The sequence below is a fragment of the Chaetodon auriga genome, chromosome 22, assembly GCF_051107435.1.
Source record: "Chaetodon auriga isolate fChaAug3 chromosome 22, fChaAug3.hap1, whole genome shotgun sequence".
NCBI lineage: Eukaryota > Metazoa > Chordata > Actinopteri > Chaetodontiformes > Chaetodontidae > Chaetodon > Chaetodon auriga.
The window spans coordinates 11,259,609-11,286,998 of NC_135095.1; the positions used below are offsets into that span (position 1 = coordinate 11,259,609).

General features: G+C 44.4%; 1 protein-coding gene across 8 annotated transcripts in view; it reads right to left on the reverse strand.

Annotated features, from left to right (window-relative positions):
• Window positions 1-26,857, reverse strand: part of LOC143314759 (ELKS/Rab6-interacting/CAST family member 1-like) — a 112,078-nt gene extending 85,221 nt beyond the window's left edge. For all 8 annotated transcript variants that reach the window (XR_013075826.1, XR_013075825.1, XR_013075824.1 and 5 more), the window contains exons 1-6: window positions 26,581-26,857; window positions 16,906-17,775; window positions 16,133-16,210; window positions 15,842-15,997; window positions 1,544-1,800; window positions 1,288-1,459 (exon numbers count right to left, since the gene is read on the reverse strand). Coding sequence is in view for 4 of the 8 variants with exons in the window: in XM_076721887.1 (XP_076578002.1) it covers window positions 1,288-1,459; window positions 1,544-1,800; window positions 15,842-15,997; window positions 16,133-16,210; window positions 16,906-17,406 (1,164 nt within the window). In the remaining 4 variants the exon portion in view is untranslated. The remainder of the gene's footprint in view (window positions 1-1,287; window positions 1,460-1,543; window positions 1,801-15,841; window positions 15,998-16,132; window positions 16,211-16,905; window positions 17,776-26,580) is intronic.
• Window positions 26,858-27,390: the final 533 nt, after the last annotated feature.

The following is a 27,390-nucleotide window of genomic DNA, read 5'->3' on the forward strand; positions in this document are numbered from 1 at the left end:
AAATGTAGCAAAAGTCTACACAAACTCAGTTTTTACAGCAGTAAAATAAAATATTTCAGTGCCACATTTTTGATGGTATTTAAATTTCACTCAATCTTCTGTAATTAAAGTCAAGTGTTTCCGTTTCAAAATAAGATATTCAGTAGCTTAGATTTGAGTCCTTACAGCTTCTCTTTGCCTCTACAAAAAAGTCTCACTTATTAATGTGCAGCTCGGCTCCAACCCACTCAGGACATTTTTGAAGAATGTTGAAAATACTGCTCTCTTTTTAGCTGCAGGAAACTGCAACGACTGGTCTGTTAATTAGTGAAGTGAAAAGAAGTGTCAGCTGTGCGGCAGGAAAATCTGCAAGACAAATGTGGACACTTCTACATTATTCACTATTTCACTTTAACCTATTCTCAAACTGTCTTAATGACTGCGGTGTTTCTGAGGTGTTTTCTGTTTGGCTGCTGTCAAATACTGTCAACTAAAACAGACACTCTGTACAGTGCACTGATGCAATGTGAGGCAACACTGGTCATTAAACCCTTTCTGGGTTTTTTTAAAAAAAAAAGCTTCCTGACTCTCGGTCATTTGCTGCCTATGGTACATTTAATGATGCACCACTTGCTCTTGTGTGTGTGTTTCTCCCTCACAGCTGTGGCCCATGGTGCATTTGGGGCTGGTCTTAAAAGGCTGGTCTGAGATCAGCTATTTAGCATATTTTTCAGTGTAACTAAGTTTTTTTGTGAGACATAAGCAAATACAGATTGTGAAAATTTCCCTTTCTCTATTATTGATTAACAAACATTTCATTTTCATACATTTCCTGTCTGTTACCCTCTAATTTTGAACCTCAATACAGTTCAGTCCAGTACCCCGTTTGTCCATCTTTTATTAATTTGCTGTTCATTAAAGATGTCTTACCACCAGAGGGAGCTATTGTATAAAAACAACAAACACTGATGAACAGCTGAGAGAGACAATAAAAAAGAGACAAAGTGAGCAGGACAAAGCAGACAAAATGGGATAAAGTGCACCTTCCTGAGTGTTTGTGTGCGTGTGTTGATGTTTCTGCGTTGTATTAAAACTGAATTATGATCCAACAGTGGAAGCAGCCAAGAGCCTTGCCCGGATATGACTCGGTTTGATTTGCACACACTCACATCTGGCTGTATACAAACACACACACACACCCACACACATGGGAATGCTTGAATGCACTTTGTTTCTTCTTCACCAGTCACACACACACACACACACACACACACACACACACACACACACACACACACACACACACACCTCTCTGAGTTGTAGCATCTCCTTGTCTTTTTGCTCCAGCAGGCCCTCCAGTTGGTGGATGGTCATCTCAGCGTCGGCCAGTCGCCTCGTTCGTTCGTGGTCCTCCTCGGCCGCCCGTGACGACAGGCCTTTACTCTGCAGCATCTCCAGTAACTTCTTGATGGATTCATCCCTGTTAGAAAAGAACAGATTAAACAGCCTAAAATGGCAGCAAGCGGTCCCTGACATCACATAACTCGCTGCTGTGTATCTTTACCTGGCAGTTAGCGTGTGTTTCTGTGTGTCTATCCTCAGCTCCATTTCTTCCACAGTCTTCCTCAGGAGGAAGAGCTCTTTGACCTGTCGCTCGTACTCGCCATGGAGGCGCAGGAAGTTCTCCTCTGTCATATCCTGAGGGGTGAGCGGCTGGTTTCCGAGGAGACCGGACTCTGAGTAATCGGACTGGAGGAGCTGGTTGAGATCTCGCTGGATTCTGAGCTCATCTTGTAAAGCCTGGATGGTGCACTGGAAATGCTGCCGGGAGAGAAAGAAATTTAGAGTTGTAAATATGAGAGATCAAACATTTGCAGAGGTTGTTAATCAGCACTATCAACTTTATTGCATCAGATGCTGAGATTTTGTTTTTTCCAAACTATGACGGTTACATCGTGGACCAGGCAATGCCCAACAACCCAGCCGCCTGGCCCCTCGAGGCTCTCGCTTCAATGCTGGTTAGTGGTAATTTGATGGTAACAAGGTATTGTGAAACTGGATGTCACTTAGGGGCATCTGCAGCAGTATCGCTGGCTCTGCATCAGCAGCAAGGATGACATTTTTCCACCTCCTTTTTGAGGTGTTCTGGCCATGTCTAACTGGGAAAACAACCCCGGGTGGGCCCAGAGCAAGCTGGGAGGTGACCTGGGAGCAGCTTTGGCAAGAGGACATTCAGCCTGCTTCAGTTTTTAGTGGCACAGTAAACTCTGGCCTCATACTGCCTGACATAAAAACAATTACAGCCGACCAATTAATCAAAATATTACAGTCTGCAGTCTGCAAATCGTGTTCTCCATACGTAAGGGAACATGCTTGTTTGGTTCAGACCCTGGCAAAATCCACATCGTCATCATTTCTATATTTTTTCCAGTGAAGATAAAATGCAAAAATTACCTTTCCCACAAAAACCATGACTTAAATCCCAATATGTCGTTCAGGCCTCATCCTAAGTGGTGTGTGAGTGTGTGTGAGTGTGTGTGTGTGTGTGTGTGAGTGACTGAGCATGTGCATGTCACCTTGAGTGAGTGAGTGTGTTATAAAAGTGTGTTGGCAGGTTAGTATCACTACCATCATGGCTGAGGACGATGTGACATGACTACCCCTGAGTCAGATAAAAGACTTTAAAGCGAGTGACTGAGTGTGTTTGTGCGTGTGTGTGTGTGTGTGCTGTCACTATGATGTCCCCAGGCTTCTTTAAAATGCGTCACACATAACCCGAACAACAGCCAGGTCATCGCCACATGAGTCATGGAGTATTTCCACAGATAAAAAAAATAATACAGGTAGCTGAGCGCTGAGGGAGAAAGTGCACGAAGTAACCGAGAGATTAAACAAGAAAGGAAGGAAAGACAAAGAGAGCGAAGAGGTTAAAAAAAGGCAGAGATGCTATCGCTCCCTTGCAGCTATCGTTAATCAACGCTGACGAGGGAAAGAGCAAGATCAAAGAGAAAAAGGAAAGAGACAGATGAGCGGGGAGGCAAAGAAACGCAACTCTTAGATATTAAGGAAGAGAAAGGAGGGGAGGAAAAGAAAAAGCAGCAGATAGGCATCACAAACACACCGTATGCTCGCATGAACAGACACAGTAAGAGAGCAGGATGACAGGTAATTAGATAATATCAAAGCAACTGTCTTTATGATGGCTCTGCTTTATGTTTCCAGGGCCTCGTCTCGTCCAGCTCTGTTCGCTTTTCTGTCTCTGTTGAGACAAACATTCTCATGTTTAATCCTTTCCTCTCCTTATTGTACTGTATGGTCATGTGTGTTTGTGTGGGAGAGGTTTGCTCTGCTGACTCATACATTAGCTCCTCTCACAGACACACACACACACACGCATGCACACGTTGATGGCTGACTCTGACATTTACAGGACTTCCCTGAAGACGAAGCATCCTCTTCCTCTCTTCAAGATTCCCTCTCTGTCTCCATGCCAACTATGATTCCTCCCTCAGACATGCAAACGCTGACCCGCCCAGACGATGAAAATGTGCAAGAGTTCGCACAAAATCTCTTTTGTTTTAAACACTGCACAAATACAAAGTTGATTCATTAGTCCATCAACACACCACTTGGTCTCTAGAGACTCGGAATTGGCTTTTTTCCTAATTTTTTGTCACTTTAATAAATATAAATTAGGAGAGGATCTAAGGTGTGCCCTAACTAACAAGTTTAAAACCCATTTATTTCTGCTGCCTTCTAATGTTTATTGCTTTAATCTTGTTTTTCTCTTTATTTTCATTGTATTTATCAGGATTTACAGGTTCACACTTAGTTTTATTCAATCTTTGAAGCACTTTGAAACCGCCTCATGTATGAACTGTAACTATATGAAAAAGATTTGCCTTTGTCTTTTGCCAATAAGCAATTAATCAATTCAGAAATTGAAAAAATTACATGATAAGGGAATTATGTAGGCCGCACACACACACACACACACACACACAGATATCCATGCTTATTACAGTAATATGCATTGGATATATTTCATGTGCTATTTAAGCATTAAAGAAATGCACATGCATGCCTGCATTGTCTTTATAATCTGTAATCAGTTAGGAAAACACACACATATGCGCACTTACACACACATTCACATCAAGAATCCAAAAGTATGTCAGAGTTGAAGAAATGAATGTACGTGCACACACAAATGCACACACAAACAAAGCCTCAATAACTAATCAGTGTGTTTCTGCATGAAGTCAAGCAGATACAGTATGAACAGACACACACACACACACACACACACACAACTTCAAAAGGTTACATATAAAGATTCAGAAGCACACACGCACACACATACAAACACACACACAGAGGGCTTGTGCCAGTAACTCCCCCCTGACACACACACAGCTGGAATGTGGAGCAGAGAAATGCCAGACCACAAGAGGGAAAGAAGGAAAAGAGGCAGTGAAATATAACAAGGAAGCAAGCGGAAGAAACAAAAACAGAGCTGGAGATAAGAAGGCAGCGAGCGAGACGTTAGAGAAAACAGCCTGCTAACTGCGTCCAGCAGAAGGAGAAGGAGGGACGAAAAGACGAGGGGAGACGGAGAGAGGCTGTGTTTTTCTTCTCAGTTTCTGCTGAGTCGTCTTTAGCTCCTTCACCTCTGACCCCGTCAAACGCTTCCTGACACAGAGGGCCGAGAAAGGGCGGCCTCCACTCGGCGCAGAGACAGAAATGCAAACACACACGTGCATCCAGAGACACATGTTCTGGACGCATTCACACGTCAGACTACAAACGCAAAGTCACATCACGACACATAAAGAAAGAACAAAGCATGAAATCTTATTTCCTATGTCCTCATCGCTGTGTTTACACTGCAGCTTTCAGTTTATTTTCACGTTCTAATGATAAACTGGTGAGCCAGAGAGACAAATCTAAACTGTGCACAAATGTGACAAATACACAAACAAGGAGACAAATCAAGATGACAAATGGTTCCTTCAGATGTCTGACGGAGGGACGGGTGAATTCATCAGGCTGATGTAAACAAGTGGAGATGAGAAATTATCTTGATCCCTGTGATGCTCGGCAAATCAAACTTTGTGAGTCTGATTGAACAGTCTTCACGTTTTATTAGTAAGAACATTTTAAAACGCTGTGGCTACGTGCATGATGACAGTGCATTTGTATACTGTATGCACACCAGAGCAGAGTGGGATGACACGTCTATGTGTTGTGTGAGCGTCTATCAACTCCTTAAACTTCACAATGACTGCAGAAACCACCACGGCCACGTTTACATGCACTTCAGTAAATAAGTTACTCAAAAACCAGCGCTTACTCTGGAAAAATGGGCAATGACATGACAACACAAGCGAAGCAGCAGGTCAACATCAGTGTTATTCTTCTGCCTGTGCACTACATAAAAAAAAAAAATGAACAGACTGCAAACTTTTTGTTCTCCTTTGCAAATCCATCACTTGCAAATTACAACATGAGCGGCCACTCCGGTCGTGAAATCAATAAATGCAAATACAAGATGTGACGAGTTCCTCTGCGAAGCTGCTAACTGCAGCCTTCATCAGCATCCATCTGTGTTTTTGTCTGTTTTCAATTCAGCCGACATCAAAAACAACAGCACCCAGAGGCATCAAATGATCCATATGATCGAAATGAGACACCACAACACTATCGGAACTGTAGAGTAACATCAGGCTTCATGATCTAACAAAGTCATTATATCACGTCAACACTTCTGTCCGTATTCTCACACTTCCTCCCTCCCTCCCTGCTGCGAGTCTGCATCAAACTTTTTAATAAATTGATGGTTTTTATGATGCCTGGATTTAGGGGGTGCTGCAGCCCTCTCAGGACCCCTACTTGCCACGTCCATGAAGAATCTCAGGATGTCTCACAAGGAAGCTGCAAATCATTGGCGTGCACTCAGTCCATTACTGCAGCAGTTTCCAAACTTTTCGCTAGTGACGGGGCTGCAAACCCCAGCAGAAGTTTCAGAAACAGTGCGTTCTGGCTGCCTGATTTTGTTAAAAGTGCTGCTTCCACCATGGGTCAGTAGACTTTGTAGTTAAATTGCTGTTATCGTTGATGTACGATCAGGAGTATGCACAGGGTGTTTTATTTTGAAAGTCTACCAGATTCTCCACAGTATTCCTGTCGCATCAATCTGTTCTGTGCAGTTTGACGCGTCATCTGTCAAAAATAGACAGAGCAGAGCAGAAAGCCGCTTCTGGGCCGCTTCTGAAACAGATACGGAACGCGTCCGGTGACACTGCACACATTGACTAGAGCGGCAGCGATCAGCTCCATAGGACGCGTCGCAGAAGGAACGCTAACGTTACGCATCCGGTGGAATTTAGTAGCTTACATGACGCTTTGTCTGGGTGGGAATAACCACATTACAGCACTACTTGAAGCCAAGTTTTAGGATTATATTTAGACCCAGTTTTCAGTAGCGTGGAGGTTGGAAATGTGGGACTCAACATGACCTGATGGTGACTTTTCTACACCGAGTTAAGACCTTAAGACACCTGAGTGGAAAGATTAGAAGCAGCAGAGGGCTGAAGTGCTAAAAACATTTAAAACATAAACTCAAGGTTGCAAGAAAAAAAAAGCCTCTCTAGAAAACAAATCAATGGTCCTTTGTCGTTTTATGAGCAGTCTACATCATTCCAGTGCATATGTAGAGGAAGAAGAGAAGAGAAGAGAAGAGAAGAGAAGAGAAAATCCGTGTGTGAACATGGTGACAATTTTTCCATCCGTTCGTCATCCCCCCCTCGGGCCACTGCTCATCTGTCATTCAATATTAACCATCTCTTCGTTATTACTCCTCCGTCTCATCCCTCGCTCATTCTGTGCTCGCCGGGTGAGTCATGCTTCCCCCCCTCGCAAACAGACACGCACTGTGACAAAAACACACACACACACACACACACACACACACACACACACACACACACACACAGCGAGCACACGATAATGCTGTCACGTAGACATAATGTTGGAGGCAGTGGTCATACTGTGTGTGTGCTTGTGTGTGTGTGTGTGTGTGTGTGTGTGTGTGTGTGTGTGTGTGTGTGTGTGTGTGTGTGTGTGTAATGACCGTGAGCAGTTTGAAAGCATCGCCCACTCAGGCATCAGACAACAGGCAGATTAGCACACTCTCTCTCCTTTCTCTGAGGATAAAGGTGGAGGATGAGGAACACGACGAAGAGGAGGGCTGAGTGGAAGAGACGAGAAAATCCCTTGTTTTCCAAAAGAAGCGGAGCGAGCTCAGGGAAGAAAACGCATGTGCACGCATGAAAAACAACAGAGGAAGACAAGAATAAGTATGGATGAAAAGAGAGGAAGCGACAAAGGATGAAACGAGAACGAGTGAAAAACAGCCAAGAGGGGAGAGAGAAAGGGGGAGAGGGTTGACCCTAATCAGTCACTTTGTGATGCAACACGAGGGTCAGTAGTGGTTTTAAAGAGAGAGAGAAGAGAAGAAACATTGCAGCTGTCATGTTTATTTAACGTAAACAGGTTACAGACAGACACGCAGACAGATGGACGGACATATAGGTGGATTTTAGAGGCAGAGTGGGGAAAAAGCAGCAGAAGAAAAAGGGGAGTGACTGCACTGTAATTCTGTTCATTCCTCACCAACTCTTCCCAAACCCACTCCTTATAAGGAAAGACATGGCTACCACAGGCCTCCACACACACACACACACACACACACACACACACACACACACACACACACAGAAAGTGGAGAAAGTGAGAGGGAAAACTCACAAAATCACAGCCTTGAAGGGAAAGAGGGGAATGTGACCCTCTCTTTCCTTTCACTTTCAAATCTCTCCATTTCTTTCCACTGCAGGAGGAAACGAGTGCATTTCTCCCTCTCTCTGCATTGAAGTTAAAGTTTTATAAGGCTCCTGAGTGTGGGGGGGCTCCTCCTCTCCTCTCTCCCTCTTCCTCCTCACTTTCTCAACTAAATTCTCCCCACGAATCTTGCTCTTTCTAGTCCACTCATCGCTGCTCCTCTCTCCCTCCCTACCTCCCTCCCTCCCTCCGTCCATCTGCCTTTTCCTCCCCTGCCATCATTCCCTGTATTTACCTTACGCCCTCTTCCTCTTCATCCCTCTTTCTCACCTATCTCTTCATCCTGACTGAATAAACACACAGGTTTGAGGACCATCTGTTACTGATAAGCGTTCATGTGTGAAAAAGACACACACACACACACACACACACACACAGAAAACACACCCAACAGATAAACGCACACACACACAAATTCCAAGATAATAGTCCCGACACATGATCTATTTTTGTTTTAATCTTACATTTAAGACATTTTACATCCAGAAAGTGTTTAAGTGTTGCACACATATACATGAACTTGGACTCACACACACACACACGCACACACACACACACACACACACACACGTACAGTATGCTGACATGAGCACATGCACAGACACACACAGGAGAGGAATAATGAGTCATGGGCTGATGAGCAGAGGATGGTAAGAGGTGCAGACTGCAGGCAGCAGGAGGAGGAGGGCAGAGCAGGCAGAGACAGCGAGATGATCGTCGGTGCATTGTAAAGTACATCATATCAAGTATCAAAGACAGGATGGAAAAAAAGGATGACTTTTTAATATTTCGCTGAGCTCGCACGCCGCCTTCTCCAGGACTGTCCTGCACCATATTAGCACAGTCAAACCCATTCGCACTCGGCACACTCCAGCCTCCACCGCTGACTGGAGAACAGCCAGCATTTAAAGAAAAACTCACACAGGCCGGTCGAGGCTCTGTGCCTCCTGCTCGGTTATTGCCTTAAATCTGCTCAGTCTGACGACCAACATGTGATGAAAGGACGGGATGTAAAATCAGCTTTGTGGCGGTTTGGTGGACGTAAAAACATCCCGACTTCAGACTTGGGGGAAGGTGAACAAGCTCCTTTAAGGCTGCAGTTTGAAATCTTTGAATTTCTCAACTTAGACGAGCTGGAAAATTAAGATTTATTACAGCTTGGGTGTCATTTTTGTAGTTGTGGCCATCTGTGATAAGAACATCTCTCCATTGTCTCTCTGCTGGACTGTTGGACTGATTTGTATATTATAAACTACACTAATTATTCATCATATACTATATTATACTACACTATACTCATACCATACCATATTATATTTGATATTCTGTTATACTACTGCACTGTACTATACATCATGTTATACTACATTACTATATTTCACCTTATACTTTAACAGAAATGATGGTGACGGCTAGAAAATTACGACTCAGGCTGCATCAAACTGGAAGAATCCTTCAAGCAGGGGAACGAAGGTGATTTAGGTAACAGCACACACCTTCTCCTCAGCTGTAAGTTAAGATGAGTGGTTGACCAAACACACAAACTTATGTGTCTAATGACCAGATCAGCTGACTGATTTCCCCACAGGACAGAGGACAGACAGCAGACATTGCAGAGTTGTAGATCTGCAGCTGAAAAGCGTGACTCCTGAGGAATGCACAGAGTGTTTGCAGGATCCCTGCGAGTGTGTGTTTGTGTGTGTGTGTGTGTGTGTGTTCGCCTCTTTCTCTTTGACTCGCTCTCCATAAATCCCTTCACTCCTCTTCCTCTGCCTCATCTGTGCCTCCCTTACATCCAAGTTTCTCTTTTCAAGAAGAGAACCCGGCAGTCATCTCATCACGAAACAAAAAAAAAAAAATACAATTCAATTCAGATTAAAAGTTAATCTCTGAATTCCATCAAATCCTCTTTCTATGGCTCAGACTCAGATAAATTCCCTATAGGAAAGGAAATAAGCATTATCACAACATTCCCTGTCCCCTCTCTCCTTTTTCATCCCTAACTCCTCTCTTTAAGCCCATCCATCACTTCAATCTTCCCATCCACCTCCCTCTCCTTCGCCCTCTCTCCCCATCACATCAACATCCATCAGTCTTCCCGTTTCTCCACGTTACATCTGCTGTTTTCAGCTCAATTCGTCCGTGCCGTCCATTCATCTCTCCTCCTTTCCTCCCTCCTCCTGGCACTTGTCCCCAGCGCTCCACTTTGATCTATCCTTCATATCCACTTTCCTAATTTCCTCCTTCTTCCCGTCTACGTTTTACACATCTTTACATCTCAATCCATCTTGGTGATCCGTTCCTCTCCATCCACCCCTGCTCCCTCGCCTTCTCTCAGGTCTTTGCTGGTCTACGGATTGTCAGGCAAAGCATTTTTTGCAGCCAGCTGGCACAGAAACGCTTGCTGGCAATGTTTTTTTTTTCTGTACAGTAAATGGAAATCTCACACAGGAAGCACTTGGCACCGTCCATTTCTAGTCGATTTGAACTAATCTGAACCCATGAGGAAAAGCTCAACGCCAGGTCGGAGCAATGAAATTAGAAATGCAAGATGCTCGGATTAACTCCAGGTGTAATAATGTCAAAATCAGGTTTTTAACCTTGTTAATGTGTCCATATGGAGTTTTTCATATGCTACAACATATATCATGAGTGAAATAAGCAGCCAACGCCAAGGCTGAGCATTTCCAGCCTGGAGCTGCAGTGGACCAATGACTCACAAACATGGATTCAGACAGCCACAGTTTCATACATCACACAGCGGAGGAACCAATCCCATCAGCTGGCAGGAGGGGGCTTTCGAGGGGTATCACGGATACTAAATGAAGGCAAAGGTGCAGTTTTCATCTAAGCCATTTTAAGGCATGAAGGGATTTTTTTTGTTAAGGTGAGGTGAGTTTTTAGTTTAATCAATGCCTGGAGAGGAACTTCAAACAGCTGAGCAGCGATTATAAACCGATCTAAGCTGCTTTTACTGTATATTTACTGTAAAAAAAATCTTTCATGTGTTTCATTACCACCTTTTGTCTTTAATTCAAAACTGGAGTTAATTCCGTATTCAGTGTGCGTGAATAAATGTCTTTGGCTGAGCTCATTTAACTTGTTTCAGATGGTTTAAGCATTTCCATGGAAAAGCTCAGACTTCTGTTGGCACCATCCATTTGCACATTAACCTGAAGGCCTGATTTGGTGCCATGTTCATAGAGTGGAAAATACTCTCAAGTGCCAGTCTGTGTCTCCTTCTCTCTGATCTCGCCAACTTTGTCGCTCTCAGCGAAAGAAAAAAAAGGCAGCAGGAGGACGGGATGAGGAAGGAGAAGGGAGGAAAGACAACTTCTCCTTCTCTGTCTCATCACTCTATCTCTCATCCCGCCATCGACCTGAAGGCGAAGTGCCGCACAGGTGTAACGGGCACTGTGCTCACCTGCCTGTTTGGATTAACCTCCTCATACACACACACGCACACACACAAGGGTAGATAAACCTGCTGGAGTTTGAACCTCTCAGCTGAAAATATACATATGTCACTTTGATAATTTAAGTATTTTTTATAAATCTGTCCTCCACCAATACAATGATGTCATCTTACTGAGCTGGTATCTGTATGTAAGACAAACTGGAGTCTCATATATTATCATCGGGGAGAAACTTTTTCTCCCCCTCTCTTGTGGACAGACACACACACACACACACACACACACACACACACACACACACACCTCTATTCCCAACCAGCACCTTGAGTATTAGGTTAAATAATTGAGGAGAATGAAATCAGTGCAGCAGTAAAAGTACAACAGCCATCGACTGCTTTACTTTCTCCCACACACACACACACACAACACACACACACAAATACAACTTCTAACATCAGTGCCAAGTACCTTCAATTTCCATAAAACATACAGAAATTGTTGCAAGCAAACAAGAACATACATGCGTTCGATAAAAATAGAAATGGTACATGCAGCACGCATGCGCAGAGACACATGTGCATGCCTGTGTCCATGTGCACATACAGCATATACACACGCAAACACAAATGCACAATTATAAACATGCAGGCAAGTGTGAAATTTGCGCCTCCACACTCACACACACACTTTTGTATACAAAAAGCCCCGATTGTCCTGACACACATAAGTCTGCCAACAAACACGCAAGGACGCACATTCCCTCCTGGTACAGTACTCTGTCTGACACACAAACACAGCTGGCAACTGCTTCCACTGAAAAACGCACATGTCCGAATGAAATGAACAATCACGCACATGCAAAAATACAGCATATGCATGGGCACGGACACACGCTCATGCACAGTCTGAAACACACCTGAAACATGTACAAGGCAAAACCGAACCAACACACAAACACCGTCTCCCTCCCACACGCACGCACACACATGCCGGTGCTGACGTCACATGGCTCGCCTGGAGTACAGTAGATGATAGATTGGATCTAGCAGCAGCCCCAGAAACGGACAGACAGAGCGGTTATTGTTCAGCTGTTGTGATTCAGCGCAGGGACAAACCACAGAGAACAGACAGCATGAAGCGCACAGTGTTCAAAAACTTTATTCTCAAATTAAGATCATATTACACCAGGCTGATCATTTATGAAATAATTAGCAAAGTGTCATTTTAGCATTAAAGTCTTTGTGGGAGTGTGGATTTATTTCCAGGAGATTGTGGTAGCAGAATGCAAACAGGTATCCTGAGTTGAAACCTGCGTGAATGCTAGCTGCAGCTTGCATGTTACATTTACCAAATGCAAGCTGACTACTGTTGGGAGTGCAGAGGGTGGAAGAGGAAAAAAGAGATAGAAAAAGACAAAAGCTGTGTGTGTTTTTGTGTGAGCAAGAAAGAAACTAACAAGAAAAGAAGGACAGAAAGAAAAAATAAAGTAAAGCTTTCCTTTGGCATTCCAGACATTCCTTCATGTTTTTCCTTTTTTTCTGCGCTTCTCTTTCTTTCTGCTTGAAACATTGTTCTTACCGGCTGTGATCAAAGAGGTGGAACAAATTGGGCGAACTCACTCACACTCACACACACTCACACACACCCACCCAACGGAAACCAAAGCCAGGCAGTGCACTGAAAGTGACAAAGGAGACAGACAACACTGACAACAATATTAGGCTAAGTACAGCAGCATGCATCCATGTTCAGCTCAATAGATTTATAAGCCCAGGGTGTGTCCGCTCTGTTGAATTCAGTTCTGAGGCAAAACTGCTCCACAGGCCCAGATGGAGAGCGAGGAGGGAAGGGAAGGACAGGGGGCTCGTGAAAGAGAGGGTGTCCGAAAGTGGGAGTGAAGTGGTGAGACAGAGAAAACGAGAAACCAGTGAGAAAGAGATGGAGAGCGTGGTGACAATGAGTGGAAGGTGTGGTAAGAGCAAATGGCTGCATGTGGGAAGAGAAACAAGACAAAGCGAGTGGCAGTACAGAGGGAGAGAATAATAATTTAAAGCTCAGTGGGGAAGCCGCGAAAAAAAAAAAACCTCCCATCTAGTCTGACTGAGAAATGAAAAATGTTGTTTTTAATTCCCTTTTCTGCAGACAGAGAGTAATAATGTCCAGGAACGTATAACCCAAACAGCTGAGAGCGAGCACTCCATCCTGAGGAAGGTTGGAGTCTCTTCCCTCTTGTCACTTCGGTGTATTTTTAGCAAGGAGCATCACACAGCCACCAGGTTGGCTAACATGAACACGCAGAATTCGCTTTCCTGATGTCACATAGCACAGCGTTTCGTATTCAACTGCCTGGACGAGCGGCGAATGTGCAGTATGTTCACACTTAAAGCTGCACCAATATATATCTTTATCTTAATCGTGGGTCTAATTTCTATACATGAAAGGTGTCGCTTGTTAAGACAAAGCCTGAGAGAACTATCACCAACTCTGTGGAGCCTTTAAGCATCTTTCGGCTCAATGTTTCAGTTTCTTTACGGTTAACTTTACTGTTTTGGTTCACTCTTAAAGCTCTCTTGGTATCTGCCTGATAGAAGATGGTGGAGACCAAAATAGTGCTAAAAGCAGAGTGAATATTGGGTTTACATTTGTGGCTGCAAGGGGGTTAGGGTTAGGAAAAACTCCGCTTGTCAGTGCAGCAAATGTTTAATAAATTACTTAAATGAATAAAAGATTAGTTGGTGTAATAATTGCTGATTATTTCCACACAAAATATTCATATATTGATCAAAATATGAAATAGACAACCAGACATTTACATTGAGTGTGACAATGTCTTTCACAGCGTCACTTATTAGATGTTGCTTTCAAAGATCTATACAAGTACAAACATGAGATTGGGAATGTCTGTCATACTGGTTTTGGATCTATGGTGACACACTGTAAGAATATGAGAGGAAAGGACTGATGCAGAGGGAGCGCAGACAGGAGGAGAGGAGGAGATAAAGAGAGAGGCGGACGGAAGAGAGGTGAAGATAGTGGGCCGAGTTTGAGGGAGGAGGTGAGTAAGTGAGGAAGTGTGGAGGAAAGGAGGAGGAGGGAGGGAGGGAGGGAGGAAGGAAGGAAGGACGGAGGGTGGAGATGAGATGTGCATTCCTCAGCAGGGGCGTGACACAGCGTGCATGTGTGTGTGTGTCTGTGCTGGGAGGTAAGTTAATTCGATTTCTAACACGAAGATGATGCCAAAGACAGAGGGAGAGAGGAGGGAAGGTAGGAGGGAGGGAGGAAAGCGAGAGCTGACTCACCATGTGATGACAGAAATAGAAGAGGAGAAGGGGAACGAGCAAGAGGAGAGAGAAAAAAAAGGGAGCGCGGGGAGAAGAAGTGAAGAGAAGGAAAGTGACGGGATAATGAGAGCAGGAAATGAAAAGGACGCCTTTGGTTAAAAGGGTGTGATTTGTCTGGAGGAAAGAAAGGGAATGAAAGCGAAAGAGATTAAAAAGGGAGCGTGTGTGTCACATTATTTCCCGACATTAGAGATAAGAAAATATTCATACATGTCTCAACATGTGTGTTCACTGGCTGTAACAGCACACACACACACATATACCCAAGGAGGAGTATGTGTCTAAGTGTCAACTGAGACTTTTTCTAGTGGTGGCAGGAGGTCAAATACATGACAGATTTATCATCTTATCATCTGTTTCTTTGTTACCGCACACATGGCATCAATTTGAATAAGTGTGCACACACAACACACACTTTCACACTCAGATTTATGGATACACACACACACACAGGCCTCTGCACATGTACACACACACACACACACACACCAAACTAGCTGTAAATTGTCTTAAAAAGTGATTTAATATCTGCTGATATAATTTCACAGCCTGACCTCACTCAAACACACACACACACATGCGTAGAAATAAGAGCGGACCAGATACCCAAAATGTAAATTCTCTTAAATTGAGAATAAATGTGAGCACTTCCTGCACCGGTTTGGAGATGACAGCGTGTGAAGTGAGTCACTGCGAGGCAGCGAGTGACTGCGAGCATGCGATGAGTGCAAGTCATCTCTTGTATAATACTCCGGCCTGCCGCCAGACTAGCTGTGCCTCCGTCTCATCCAGATGGCTTCTGAACCAACAGACAGCTGGGAGTCCCCCTACCAGGCAGCCCGCTTCATCTGCTTACCCGTCTTCAAGGCCGTTTTTACAGCAGCGAGACAAATCCACCAGAGCGGGACACAAATTTATCAGGGTGTGCTCCCGTTTGTGCCAGCCCATACAGAACTGAGCAGAGCAACTGTATCACAGCTGGTAGAGGATAATCCAGAGGAAAAAGCAACAGGGTTTGTCTAAAGGTGGTTTTCTGATTTGGATTTCATGACTTTCCAGGTCCTCGATTAGCTAACGACAATGAAAGGAACTCAGCCGTGGTCGGGACATTTGTTGTCGATGTATTGATCCTCTGTGCCTGAGCAACAAGGCAGACCAGATATAGAAAGACACACATGGTCGTACACACCGATGCATTTTTCCTACCTGTGTTTCCTCCTGCACCACTCGGTACTGTTCCTTCCACACGGCCATCTTCGCAGCCTCGTCCTTCCTCAGCGCCCGCTCTTTCTTCAGCTCTGGACTCCAGAAGGTCTTAATGGAGTTCATGGAGGAGCTCAGCTTGGACTCTTTAGCCTCCAGCTAAAAGAAAATCAACATCAACCGCTGGGACTCCGTCATTGATCAGTTTCCTCCTGATATTACTGATTCAATTTACTGGCATTTAGTTTGTCCTTATAGTCCAAATCTAAAGTGTAAAAGAAAAGGATTGCTTACGTCTCTGCGCAGTAGCTCGTTCTCTCTCAGCACTTCTCTTAACTGCGTCTGCAGGTCGGACATCGCACCATCTCTCACCTGATAACACACACAGTATAAGTTTAAGATATCAGACACCAGCGAAACAAGCATATTTATGATTTATACACCTACAGAATATTTAATAACAGGCGATTCTCTCAAGATTAGTATGGATACACATTCCTTCATATAGCACTAACTCCATGATTAATGAGAAAATGCTCCCATAAAAACATTAACCTTGTCCAAATAAACGAAACATACAGTGCATGAAGGTGACATACAGGAGCAGAACTTTAGAGAGTGATTAAGTATGAAGTCTAAGTGGAGGAGGGAGGTATTGGTGAGGAAGGAGGGAAATAAGTCGGAGTTTTCAGGTTATGACTCATGGTGCAGAGGGGGTGGGAGGGCAAACCTTAGTCTATTTAAGCACCCTGTATGAATACCCACACAGCTCTCACTTTATTGAGCTGAAGCATCACTTCAGAAGAAAATCTTAACCTTTGAATCTGCACTGAGCTTCAATACCAAGAGCCACCCACCTCCCCTCGTGCATCGAGGGGCACGATTCATTCACTTTGACTGCAAAGTGCAAAGGTGACAGAAGGCAAACTGAACAAACTTCGACACGCGCTGATTGTGCAACATCAGTACTTCCGATGTGCAATAATGTTAAATAATCATACTCATCATACTGTTTACTTATTCATCATTCCTGGCTTGTTCTTGCTGATGCTTCTGCGACGCCTCACCTGTCTCATGGAGTGCGGCACAGTAGCCGCCTGTGAAGGCTGGTTTTGCATCTCCCCTCCAAATGCTATGGCATCGCTGGGCAGGACCGCTCCCCCTCCTCCTCCTCCAGTGTTTATATTGGGACTGCTCCCCATGACGACCGCCCTGACCCCATAGGGGACCCTGGCCCCGGCTCTGCCAAGGGTCATGGTGTTTTTGGGCAGTGACGGGTTCAGCCCACTGCCCAGGCTCCCAATGCCGACAGGGTCTTCAGCTGTGTCAGCGAAGTACATCGGACCACCCGTAGCGTAGGCAGCGTTAAGAGACTGAATGTTCTCCATGGAAAGGGTTTTACCGGACCCTGTGAGTCCGCCGGCGGAGCTGCTGCTGCTGTTTCGCCGGTGTCCAAGGCGCGGGGAGCGAGGGAGGCGCGGGGAGCGGCCGGGACTCCCAGACACTGACCCGTTACCGTTGGATCCAACCACATCCAGCTTTGAGATGGAACGGGAGCTACTGTACATGGTGAGAGACTATGGTGTGTGTACTGCAGAGACGAAGGGGTGTCTGGTTCAAATGAATAAATCAAGAGAATCAAAAATGCATGCTCAAAATAACACAGAAACTCAGATCAGTGAAAGCAGTAAATGAAAGACGGAAGTCCCAACAAAAAAAAAAAAATCTGAAAATCTTAATATAGCAGCTGAAACTCCCGTCAGTCTTCTACTGAAGTCCTTTGTGACTTGAAATATCCTGCTGCAGTGACATAGTTGTGACCAAGGCCTTTCCAGCACCCTCACTGCAATCAATGGGCTTTGTTAGAAAGCAGTGATCAATAGGGCATCCCTTTGGATAAAGGGATTAATCCGCACTGCGAGGGATGATGGGATCACCTGGAAAGACAGGGAGAAAGAGACGAGGACTTAGTGATCAGTGGGGCAAAAATAAACTGCACTTAAGATGAGAAAACACTGGACCTTTTTTACCGGGTTGTGGTTTGATTAACCTAGTTCTGAACAGCAGATTGGCTGCATCCCTTTATGCACTGCTGTCAGACCAAAAGAGTAGCCAAGTAATCCAGTAGGTGCTCAACAGAAAATCATCTGAAGTGATCAATTAATCATATCATCCTCTGGACGCTGTACAATCTCATGGTGATCCATCCAATATTTGTCAAGGCTGACGCTGCCTTCCCTAGAGCCACATCGCTCATCATCATGGGAGTACGATTTACAACTGAGGAGCATTAAAAAACAGACATAAAACAAAAATGAAAGCTCGTGGCAACTGATGCTTGTGTATTTTGCTGCTTTCCATCCCTCCCATCCTGTGCCGTAGCTCACCAAAGATGTCCGAAACTCTTCTTTCTGTCGCTTCACTGACACACACACAGTCAGTGAGGGATTTGTACTGCCGATACACTCAGTCCACACAGCCAAAAAGCTGTGGCTTAATCCACCAACTCCACCGCAGGCGCAAACACCACGCGATGTGTCGGTTCATGTGATAACACAGCCTGCTTTGTCCACCTACTACACCTTAAGATCGCACTTTGTCTAACCCCTCTGGTCATCACGTCAAAGTTACAGCCGTAATAAACTGGGTGACAGCAGATAGCATCCAGTCAGCTGATTTAATATTCACACGGGCGAATAATTCGCTTTCCTACTGGATGAATTACATGTACTAAAATAGAATAATCCCCCCCTTTTTTTTTAATTCAGTCAGTTAAATCTTGTTATTAATCCTCTTCATTCTGCAATAATAATGTGGGAAGAAAACATAAAAACTGAAAAATGCTCATCTGCCCCATTCCTGTTAATCATAGAGGAGTCACACTGGATAGACATTTTATGGGCTCCATTAATAATTGGATGGATATGCCAAACATGTAAACTGCTACGATTCAAATGCAGCCGAAACACCATGAAATAGTGTTTTGTCATGCTTTCACAGCCTGGTAATAGTGTGTGCGTGTGTGTGTGTGTGTGTGTGTGTGTGTGTGTGTGTGTGTGTCGGATGAAAGAAATAACTTCAATAGTAAAACTGATTAACTCAATCAGGTCAAAGAAACCTTGTAATTAACAGTGTAAAAATAACAAAAGATGTCAGTCTCATCACGCTCCTCAATTTAAAGGTGTAATCGTTTTACTGTCTCAGAGGCTCCTCTAATTCCCCAGGTCCCCTGAACTACCCACCATTAGAATTCGTTTGCGTGATCGACTAAAAACTAAAATACATCCAACTTCAGGTGTTTACTCTGGAGTCAGATACTGCATCTGATGAAGACAGATGGCCAGCTGGTCAACAGTCATCATTCGGCCGTGCGGGTATCCGTGGAGACTGCTATGTCATCCTCAGGTCAGTTGACACAAGACCCATTGGACACACACACATCAGCCATCTGATCCACACTCTCCTCTTACTAGACTGGCCTTAAGTGAACCAAACTGCTTCATAAATCAGCACACACAAGAAGGAAAACTACTAGATTTTTTTCTCGGGTCTTTAACACGTGATTATTCTTTCAGCACAGAAATACTGACCCTCGAGTATTTATTGTACATGCTGTGGCTTTGACTTTAAAACTGCTTACTGCTGTCTGTCTGTAATGTTAGTGATGATGGAATTTAAGCTGTTGGGGCTTTAAATCAGTACTTTGCTTGTAAAGTGCGGCAGGGATGCTACACATCTCTTGATGAGTAGCTTGCTGAAATATCTTCCCCTCTACGTGCAGCTCAGGATGTGAACTGGTTCCAAATTTTCTGATCCATAGGACTCCGAGCTTATCGGTTCCTTTTATTGATGCCGGCGTGTTTTTCTGACAGTTGATGTGTCTACACTGCTGGAGTCATGGCGGAGAGGAAGAAACAATCCAAAGGGTGGCTTCCTTTCATGAAGAAAGACGACGACAGCGCTGGTTGTAATGTCTGTTAAATGGAAACGAAGCAATATGCATTCTTCTACGCAACACGGGCTTTAACTCCAGAAACTCCTGTGCTATAGTAACATTAGCGCCACACAGGCAGGCTTAGCAGATTTTTCTTAGATGAGGAAAACCTAAAAATGAATGCTGTAAAAATGTGCTACATTCTAGATGATGACAGAGAGCTGGCTCTCAGGCCCGTCACTGATCAGGAATCAATAAAAAACCAGACCAATAAGCATAACTGATAATGGCACTGTGAAATCTCACCAATTCCCAACCTTATCTGGCCTCTTGCAAACTGCTCACTACAAAAGTTAACATTCGATTTCACGTCTGATTAACTGTGCTGCCCATTGGTCGGCCCAGACTCCGGGTCCAGACTCAGGCCTCCAGCAGCCCTGCAGTGCTGGATCTGAGGCACAGATCTCTGGCCAGGGAGACGTTACTGACAACCAGTCATTTACAGCCACACACACTCGAAAGAAGACATCTGCTCCGTCTCCCCTCGAGCCAAAAACACACACCTGGACAGAAACAGGCCAGGACCCTGCCTTGAGCACAGACACACACCCACACACTGACATACAGTATGCTCTTATACAAACACACGTGCACAGAGCAAAAGCTGTGCACGTGCAGATCGTGATGATCAATCCACTCAGACAGAGACGACACACTCACAAACGAGCAGGCATGCAGCTCAGTGGCCGTGAGTGATCGTGTCACCTACAACACACACACATATCTAGTGCTTCACTTGAGGCCAATATGAGACTGCAGAGATTGTGTGTGTGTGTGTGTGTGTGTGTGTGTGTGTGTGTGTGTGTGTGTGTGTGTGTGTGCAGGGCTTCCCTCCTCCTCCCCTCTGGACCTGCTGACCTGTAGATAATGTATATGCTCATGTCCCAATTCTCCTTATGATGCAAAAAAAAAAAAAGTTCAGCATGCTTCGCATCTTTTTCAGCTGTTATCTAAACGTTTATTGAACACATTGGCTCTTTTTCAGCCGTGACCTGCCTCTGCTCGTACGTCTTGAGTGTTTCGAGGGTTGAGAGCATTGCTCAGAGGCATCTGTGCTTGCTTGTAGAATCAATCATATCCCCCGCTCATATTTTCAAGCTCTCCTCTGTGACCAGAAGGCTGCCACTGTCCCAATGTAGGGCATTAACAACCAAAGCACCACAATTTAGGTATAACATTATTTTTCCCTGGGTAACTGCTTTAGTCTGAAAGAGGTACAGGACAGTAAATACACAAATGCTCCCACTTCTGCTTATCTTGGTTAGGGCTGCATGGAGCTGGAGCCTATCCCAGCATGCATTGGGCAAGAGGAGGTGCTGTACACCCAGGACAGATCACCAGTCTATCACATGAGTAAACCCACTTGTTTTTATTTTCATTGGGTTGAGGACCTCATGGAAACCACAACACACAGCGGGTTGTGTTTTCCACAGTTCAAGTCTAAGGGTCACAGGAATAAACCACCAGAGTGTCTCGCAGGTTGGCGATTTGTTTTTGCGACTCTGGGAGGGCTGAGGGTGAGGGACAGCGAGCAGCACTGAGAGTCAGATGAAAATAATAACCTCTGGCTTATAATTTCACATGAACCTCCCACTGTCTGCTGCAAACCATTTAATGAATCCACACTCTCAACTGAATTTCCAGGAAGACTTTTGAAATGAAGAAACAATAAATGCAGAAATACCACTGGAAACAAGCACACAAACACACCTCTGACGCAGTTGGCATCATGAGGGCAGGAAAACACGAGCATATGACTGTCCAAGACCCATCTGTCAGCAGGCTCACCATCCCTCCTGCCCCTTCACACCAATGTGAAAACGCAATGTGGTGCAGCCTCACGAAACATCTGTTAAAGACTGAGTTCATCAAAGTTCATTCTTCACCTTGGAAACAGTAGTCTTCATCAGCAGACGGAGTTTGCTGCAAGTGAAAGCCCTGAGTAAGAGCTGAGTAAGTGGACATTACGTTTTTGGCTTTTTTTTTTGCCAAATTCAAGCTCGTGCTTGCTTTGCAGTGTTATCTGATGTGTCACTGTGAATATGATGCCCTGGTCAAATATGTTACAGCAGTTGTGGTCACATCTACTGCTGCAACTAACCTTTATTTTCATTATAATTAACCTACAGGTTATTTTCTCTATCAATCTTTCTCCAGAGTCCAAGGTGAGATCCTCAAATGTGTTCTTTTGTCAAACCAACAGTGCAAAGCTTCCTCTATATTACCAAAATTTGCTAAAAATGTCAATTGTAAATTGCCAGAATCTGACTGGGGCTTCTATAATTGCAATTACAGTTTAGCTGCCTTTTATAATATGCTGTACTGTAAATATCCAACCTCAAAATGCTCTACCACAACCACAATGAACTGGAAAAGATCCTGAAACAGGTCCTGGAATGAACCTGAGAACCGAAATAACCTCGTCCCCTTTCTGTCCACAAAACACCGTACAGGAAACGCCAGTAAACACAACGCCCTGCGTTTCATCCTCTGCCTCCCTGCACTGTTCCTAACAGCCAGTCTGCACGTCTCATCTTTCCTCCACACACTCAGTGTTGTCTTAGACCTCATAAAATCCTAGAATATCACAGTAGGCTACCAACAAAGTCTCGGTGGTTGAATGCCAAGTACTGTACTTGTACTTGTGTAGAAAACCAGTCTGTGCCAGCACAGCGGAGACTTCACATTTGTTGTAAGTTTCCTAACATAGCTGCAGATAAAAAATCAACTCAAAACTCTCAAATTAAGCTGAATTAAGGGCACCTTCCTTTCAGCTCTGCTTTCAGTCCCAGAGGAAAATACCTGACTATTAAGCTGCTAAATGCTCCACTTTGTTCACCACCTTGTTGCTCACATTGTCTTCGTGCTGTTTGGTGACAGGCAGCTTACAGTGGGGCTGGCTGCTGCTGCTGCACCTGGACGTAATGCTGCAAGTTAACCAAAACAGTAAAGCTGTGGGCTGGAAGACCAAAACAGAGATGATTATCTTTGGGTTCATCGCTACAAGCAAACACCTTTCACATACAAGCAGCCATGTGACCCACTGCCAACATGAAAATACTGATTACAGCGGCTTTAAATTAGCATCACCTTCAATGACACAGAAAGCTTATGACAGAGAAAGCACACGTGATGGGGAAGTTTTTAGTTATTTAATATATGAGAGAGGAGGATGTCTGATTAAAATATTTACACCTGTTTACTCCCCATTTTCCCAGCACCCCTCCTTTCCCTTGTCTCTGTGATGCTTTCACTTCCTCTCACTGCCTCTTCCTCCATTAGCATTCCTGAAGGTGTTCACCATGTTCTATTTATGTGACAACCCCACATCCATCTGTCACACTGCACAATGTAAAACACACACACACACACACACACACACACACACACACACACACACACACACACACACATGCACACTCACATACCCGACTCACCCTATACTTAGCCGGCTGGTGTTTCAGCGTGGGAGCCGAATTTGACAAAGTTCGTCTCTCGCCTTGGGATCGGGGCTCATAAAAACACATTATACTCATCCTGAATATTATTATTCTCCATTACTCTCTGTTCCTGTCAGGCTGGTTGTGATATGATGTGGCTGGAAAGGACTCGCTGGTGCTGTCTGGGGTTACACATCTCACTGAGAGTCAACTCGACAGCCCCGCTGAAGGGGAGAGCTGCGCTCGTTCTCCACCTACTCTCTACTGTCTGTCTCTGAGTGTGAGCAATAAGACACATTTATCAAGGTGCTTAATCCTTACAGCAAAGACGTAACAGAGACAAGGATTTGTCCTCCGTCTGTCATGTATTTCATTAAAGAAAAAATGTGAGATCTAAGTTTTATATGTGATGTGATTACTGTGATGTAGTCTTTAATCAAGTTCATTTCATTTGTGTGAAATCCCTAACACCTACAGTGGTAGTTAACATGTTAAATTAGCAATAATCTAATATATTTCTAACATAAATTGGGAAATATTCATAAGAAAAGTGCATAGAAAGTGACTGCAAGCACATTAATTCCTGCTTTAATTGTGCTGTTTGCACCCTTAATAAATATGTGTAGCACCCTATGAAATGCAAATAAAAGGCTTCACTTCCCGATCTTGAATGAGGTATGCATGCTCAGCAAACATACTTTCAATCATGTCAATTACTCTGTACAATCACTCCTCAGAAGGTGTGTGTTCACCCGTTTCCACACCTCCAAACCAACTTTAGAGACCTCTGGAGCTGCCTTAAAAAAAGCTGTACAAAATGCGGTAAAGTAAACGATTTTAACTTTCACATCCAAAAGTCCCAAATTTCACGTTTATCGGTTTGATAAATGCGGGCTCGGGTGTCTCCCAGTGCAGTAACTCACTTCTTCATGATGTATTTGGGCTTACTAGGATTCATTTAGCTCTGCTGTGCATAGCTCACGCAGTGCTGCCGTTTGGTTCTAAGTAACGGATCATTAGTGGTTTGGCTTGGTTCCACATACAGTACAGACACAAGACATTGTCTCCACGCTGGGGCATGATATTGATGACAGATCACAACGGCAGGTTTGTGCTGATTTATGCATTTTTAACTGAATTGCAATACATTTTGTAGAGGATTTATGTGGAAATTTATCGAGAAACAAAAATAAAGCCACAAAAAATTGATTTATCGCGGTTCAGATAGTTTTTTAAGATGGCGTGTAACATCTTTCCTGCAAAGATAAAAATCAATTAATCCTGCTCACAGTATACTGGAATAGCCAAAACTGCAAAGGAGCTTTTTTTTTTCAATTAACTGAGTAGCCCAATTACACTTCGGGAGAAAATATTAGGTAGAAGATGTCTGGCTAAGATACAGATTTTGGCTCACCGCAGTGACTGTGCTACTTGTAACTTAACTCTGTGCTACCAGTCCTATCAGCGATAAGATATATAATATGGTTCAGACACTGGAAAGCACAACACTGATAAGGGACAGATAGCATCAGCTCCAGTCTATTGTGTGCCACAGGAAATTAATCCGAGATGCAGGCTGGGCAAACAAAAAAAGCACACAATCAGACCTTCACACACACACACTGTGACTCACACACACCCATGTGCATAAACACACCGATGCACAAAGTGTACATGGATGTCATGCACATGCAAACACACGCTTATCTAATCTTGGCTGCAGCCTACGTAACAAATACGGAGAATGTACCGTTGAGACTTGACAATTAACACACAGGCAGGGAAGCACAAAACCAATTCGGGAGTGTGTAGTAGTTAATGGAAGAGAAAGTGAGAGTGGAACTCCCTCAGGCTCGTCCTGTAAAGAGGAATGTGCTCGTACAGTCAATTTGCCAAGTTAAATAAAGATGAAGGGAGTTGAGAAGGTGACCCAAACATCCCCTGAAAGTCTATCTATCCATCTATCTGAGGTGATGGGAATAAATCCCACCCCCGGCAAAGGTCTTACGATAAAAGCGAGTTCTGGGGTGTGATATGAAAGACCTAACTGTCTTTGTCAGGCTAAGTTCCTCATGTTGTTGCAAAGCGTTGAGCCCTCAAGGCAAAAGTTTTCTACCTTTGATGTAGAGCCTGGAGACAGAGGAGTCAGAAGGCTGTCGGGCTGCGCACAAAGGTTCATTAAGAAGCAGAAGTTCAGAGGGATGTGACCACGGGCCGGGCCTGAGGTGTGCAGAGCCTGGACATTTAAAAATGTCCAGTGTTAACAATAAGCTCAGTGGAAGGAAGCGGCTCAGTTCCCTGACTCGGTGTTCCCGGAGGAGAGGCGGTGCAAAGAAACAGAGCTGTGGGCGGAACATGGAGGAAATCACAGCGTCCCCTCCTCGAGCCACCCACCCCCCGGGTCACTGCAAAACACACGCAGCAGATTTCACCTCCTTCATCAACACGATCACGTATCATACATGTTTTGCTTGCATTGATTTGGTTTGCCCTGATCTTGGTACTCACTCTTACACATGTTGATCTTGTCTGTCAGCTGGATAAACATGGCTGTTGACAGTCCTGTGCAACTATGGCAGCATCAGAAACATTTTAGAGAAGCTGGCTGGAAAGTGTTCAGCACACAAACAACCAGCTTGGAGAATTTAATGGAGACTGGCAGACTAAAAGTCCCCATTATGGCAAGAAATTGAACTTAATATTGACTCACAGGCACACTTCACGTCCCTCGGGGAATATGAGTGATACCACAGGAGATAAGACCACTATCAATTACAATACATCACTAAACTGGCGCTGTAAAACACTGTAATAGGAAGGTAATAGCAATTATGTGGCTTTGAGGAACTACAATGCTGTCAGCAGCACTTCTGCCGTCTGCAACACTGTGAACAGATTGATAATCGCATTTAGAGGTACAGAGATGAGTGTTATTAGCCTGTTATTCCGGGAGAAAGCCTCTGGCTGGACAACGCGAGAGGAAGCCTCGTTAAACGCGCTCCTATTGTCGTTTTGTCGCCGGCAAAAACACTTAATGTACCACGACAGTCTGGCTAAAACGTCTCCTGCCTCCCCTCCGGCGGAGGAGCCCTACTGTAAGGTCTCACAGCTGACCTGAGAACCGCTGCACCTCAGCGCAGCCATCAAATTTTAATTGTGTTGCTGCTCCCTTTTATTCCGAGTCACTCAAACACGGACAGGCTGACCGAGAAGTGGCCAACACGCACGTAACGTCAGGCCCGGGTCATAAAACATACATGCGTGTGGACGCACACACTCCAGACTGCCAGCTAAGTTCCAGTACTCACTGCGGCTGTGTTTACGTTGCTGCCCCTCGGTTGTGAAATAAGCCGAGAAAAGGCCAGTCACATCCCGTCTTCAGTGATTCTGTCGCCGCTGAACCTCTGGGTGGTGTTTCGTAACGCAACAGACGGTCAGCCGAGGTGAAACGCTCTCTTTCGGGGCTTCCTTGTGTCTGTCTCCCTGCCTCCTGTCTATCTCCCCTGTCTATCTTTCCCTCCTTCCCGTCTGTGCCAGCTCCTCCACTGGTGGCTTCCCCGAGTGCTCGGGCGCTCCCGTGACGTCACGACGGTGGAGCGGAGGAGCGCGCGCCCCCGAGACGTACCCCGCCCCCTCCTCCTCCCGCTTCTCCCCTCATGAGTCGCGTGCATGATAATCCGTAATTACTAAAATCGCGATTAAATCGTCTTTAAATGCTTTTTATTTTTTTAATTATTCATATTAACATTACTTTAACATATTATCCGTTTATTGTTTTTTGTCATATTTAATGTAAAAAAAAATTAAACCTTTATTTTCACCTCCTGTAAACAGAATGTTCCCATCTCAGCAAGTCAGATTAAATTATTGATTAGCTTTCATCGGTGGATGCAGCATTCAAATCCTCAACCCAAAAAAGAAAAGCAGTAACGGTTAAAAAAAAAACAAAAAAAAACCCTCCATTACACGTATTTAAAGTACGTATTATTCAAAAATTTAATCAAAGCATCAAAAGAAAAATCACTAAGTGCAGAAAAATGGCTCCTGTGGCTGTCACATACTATATTATTGAAATACTATTCCTAACATAGTAATGTTTAAACAGCATGTTATTGTTG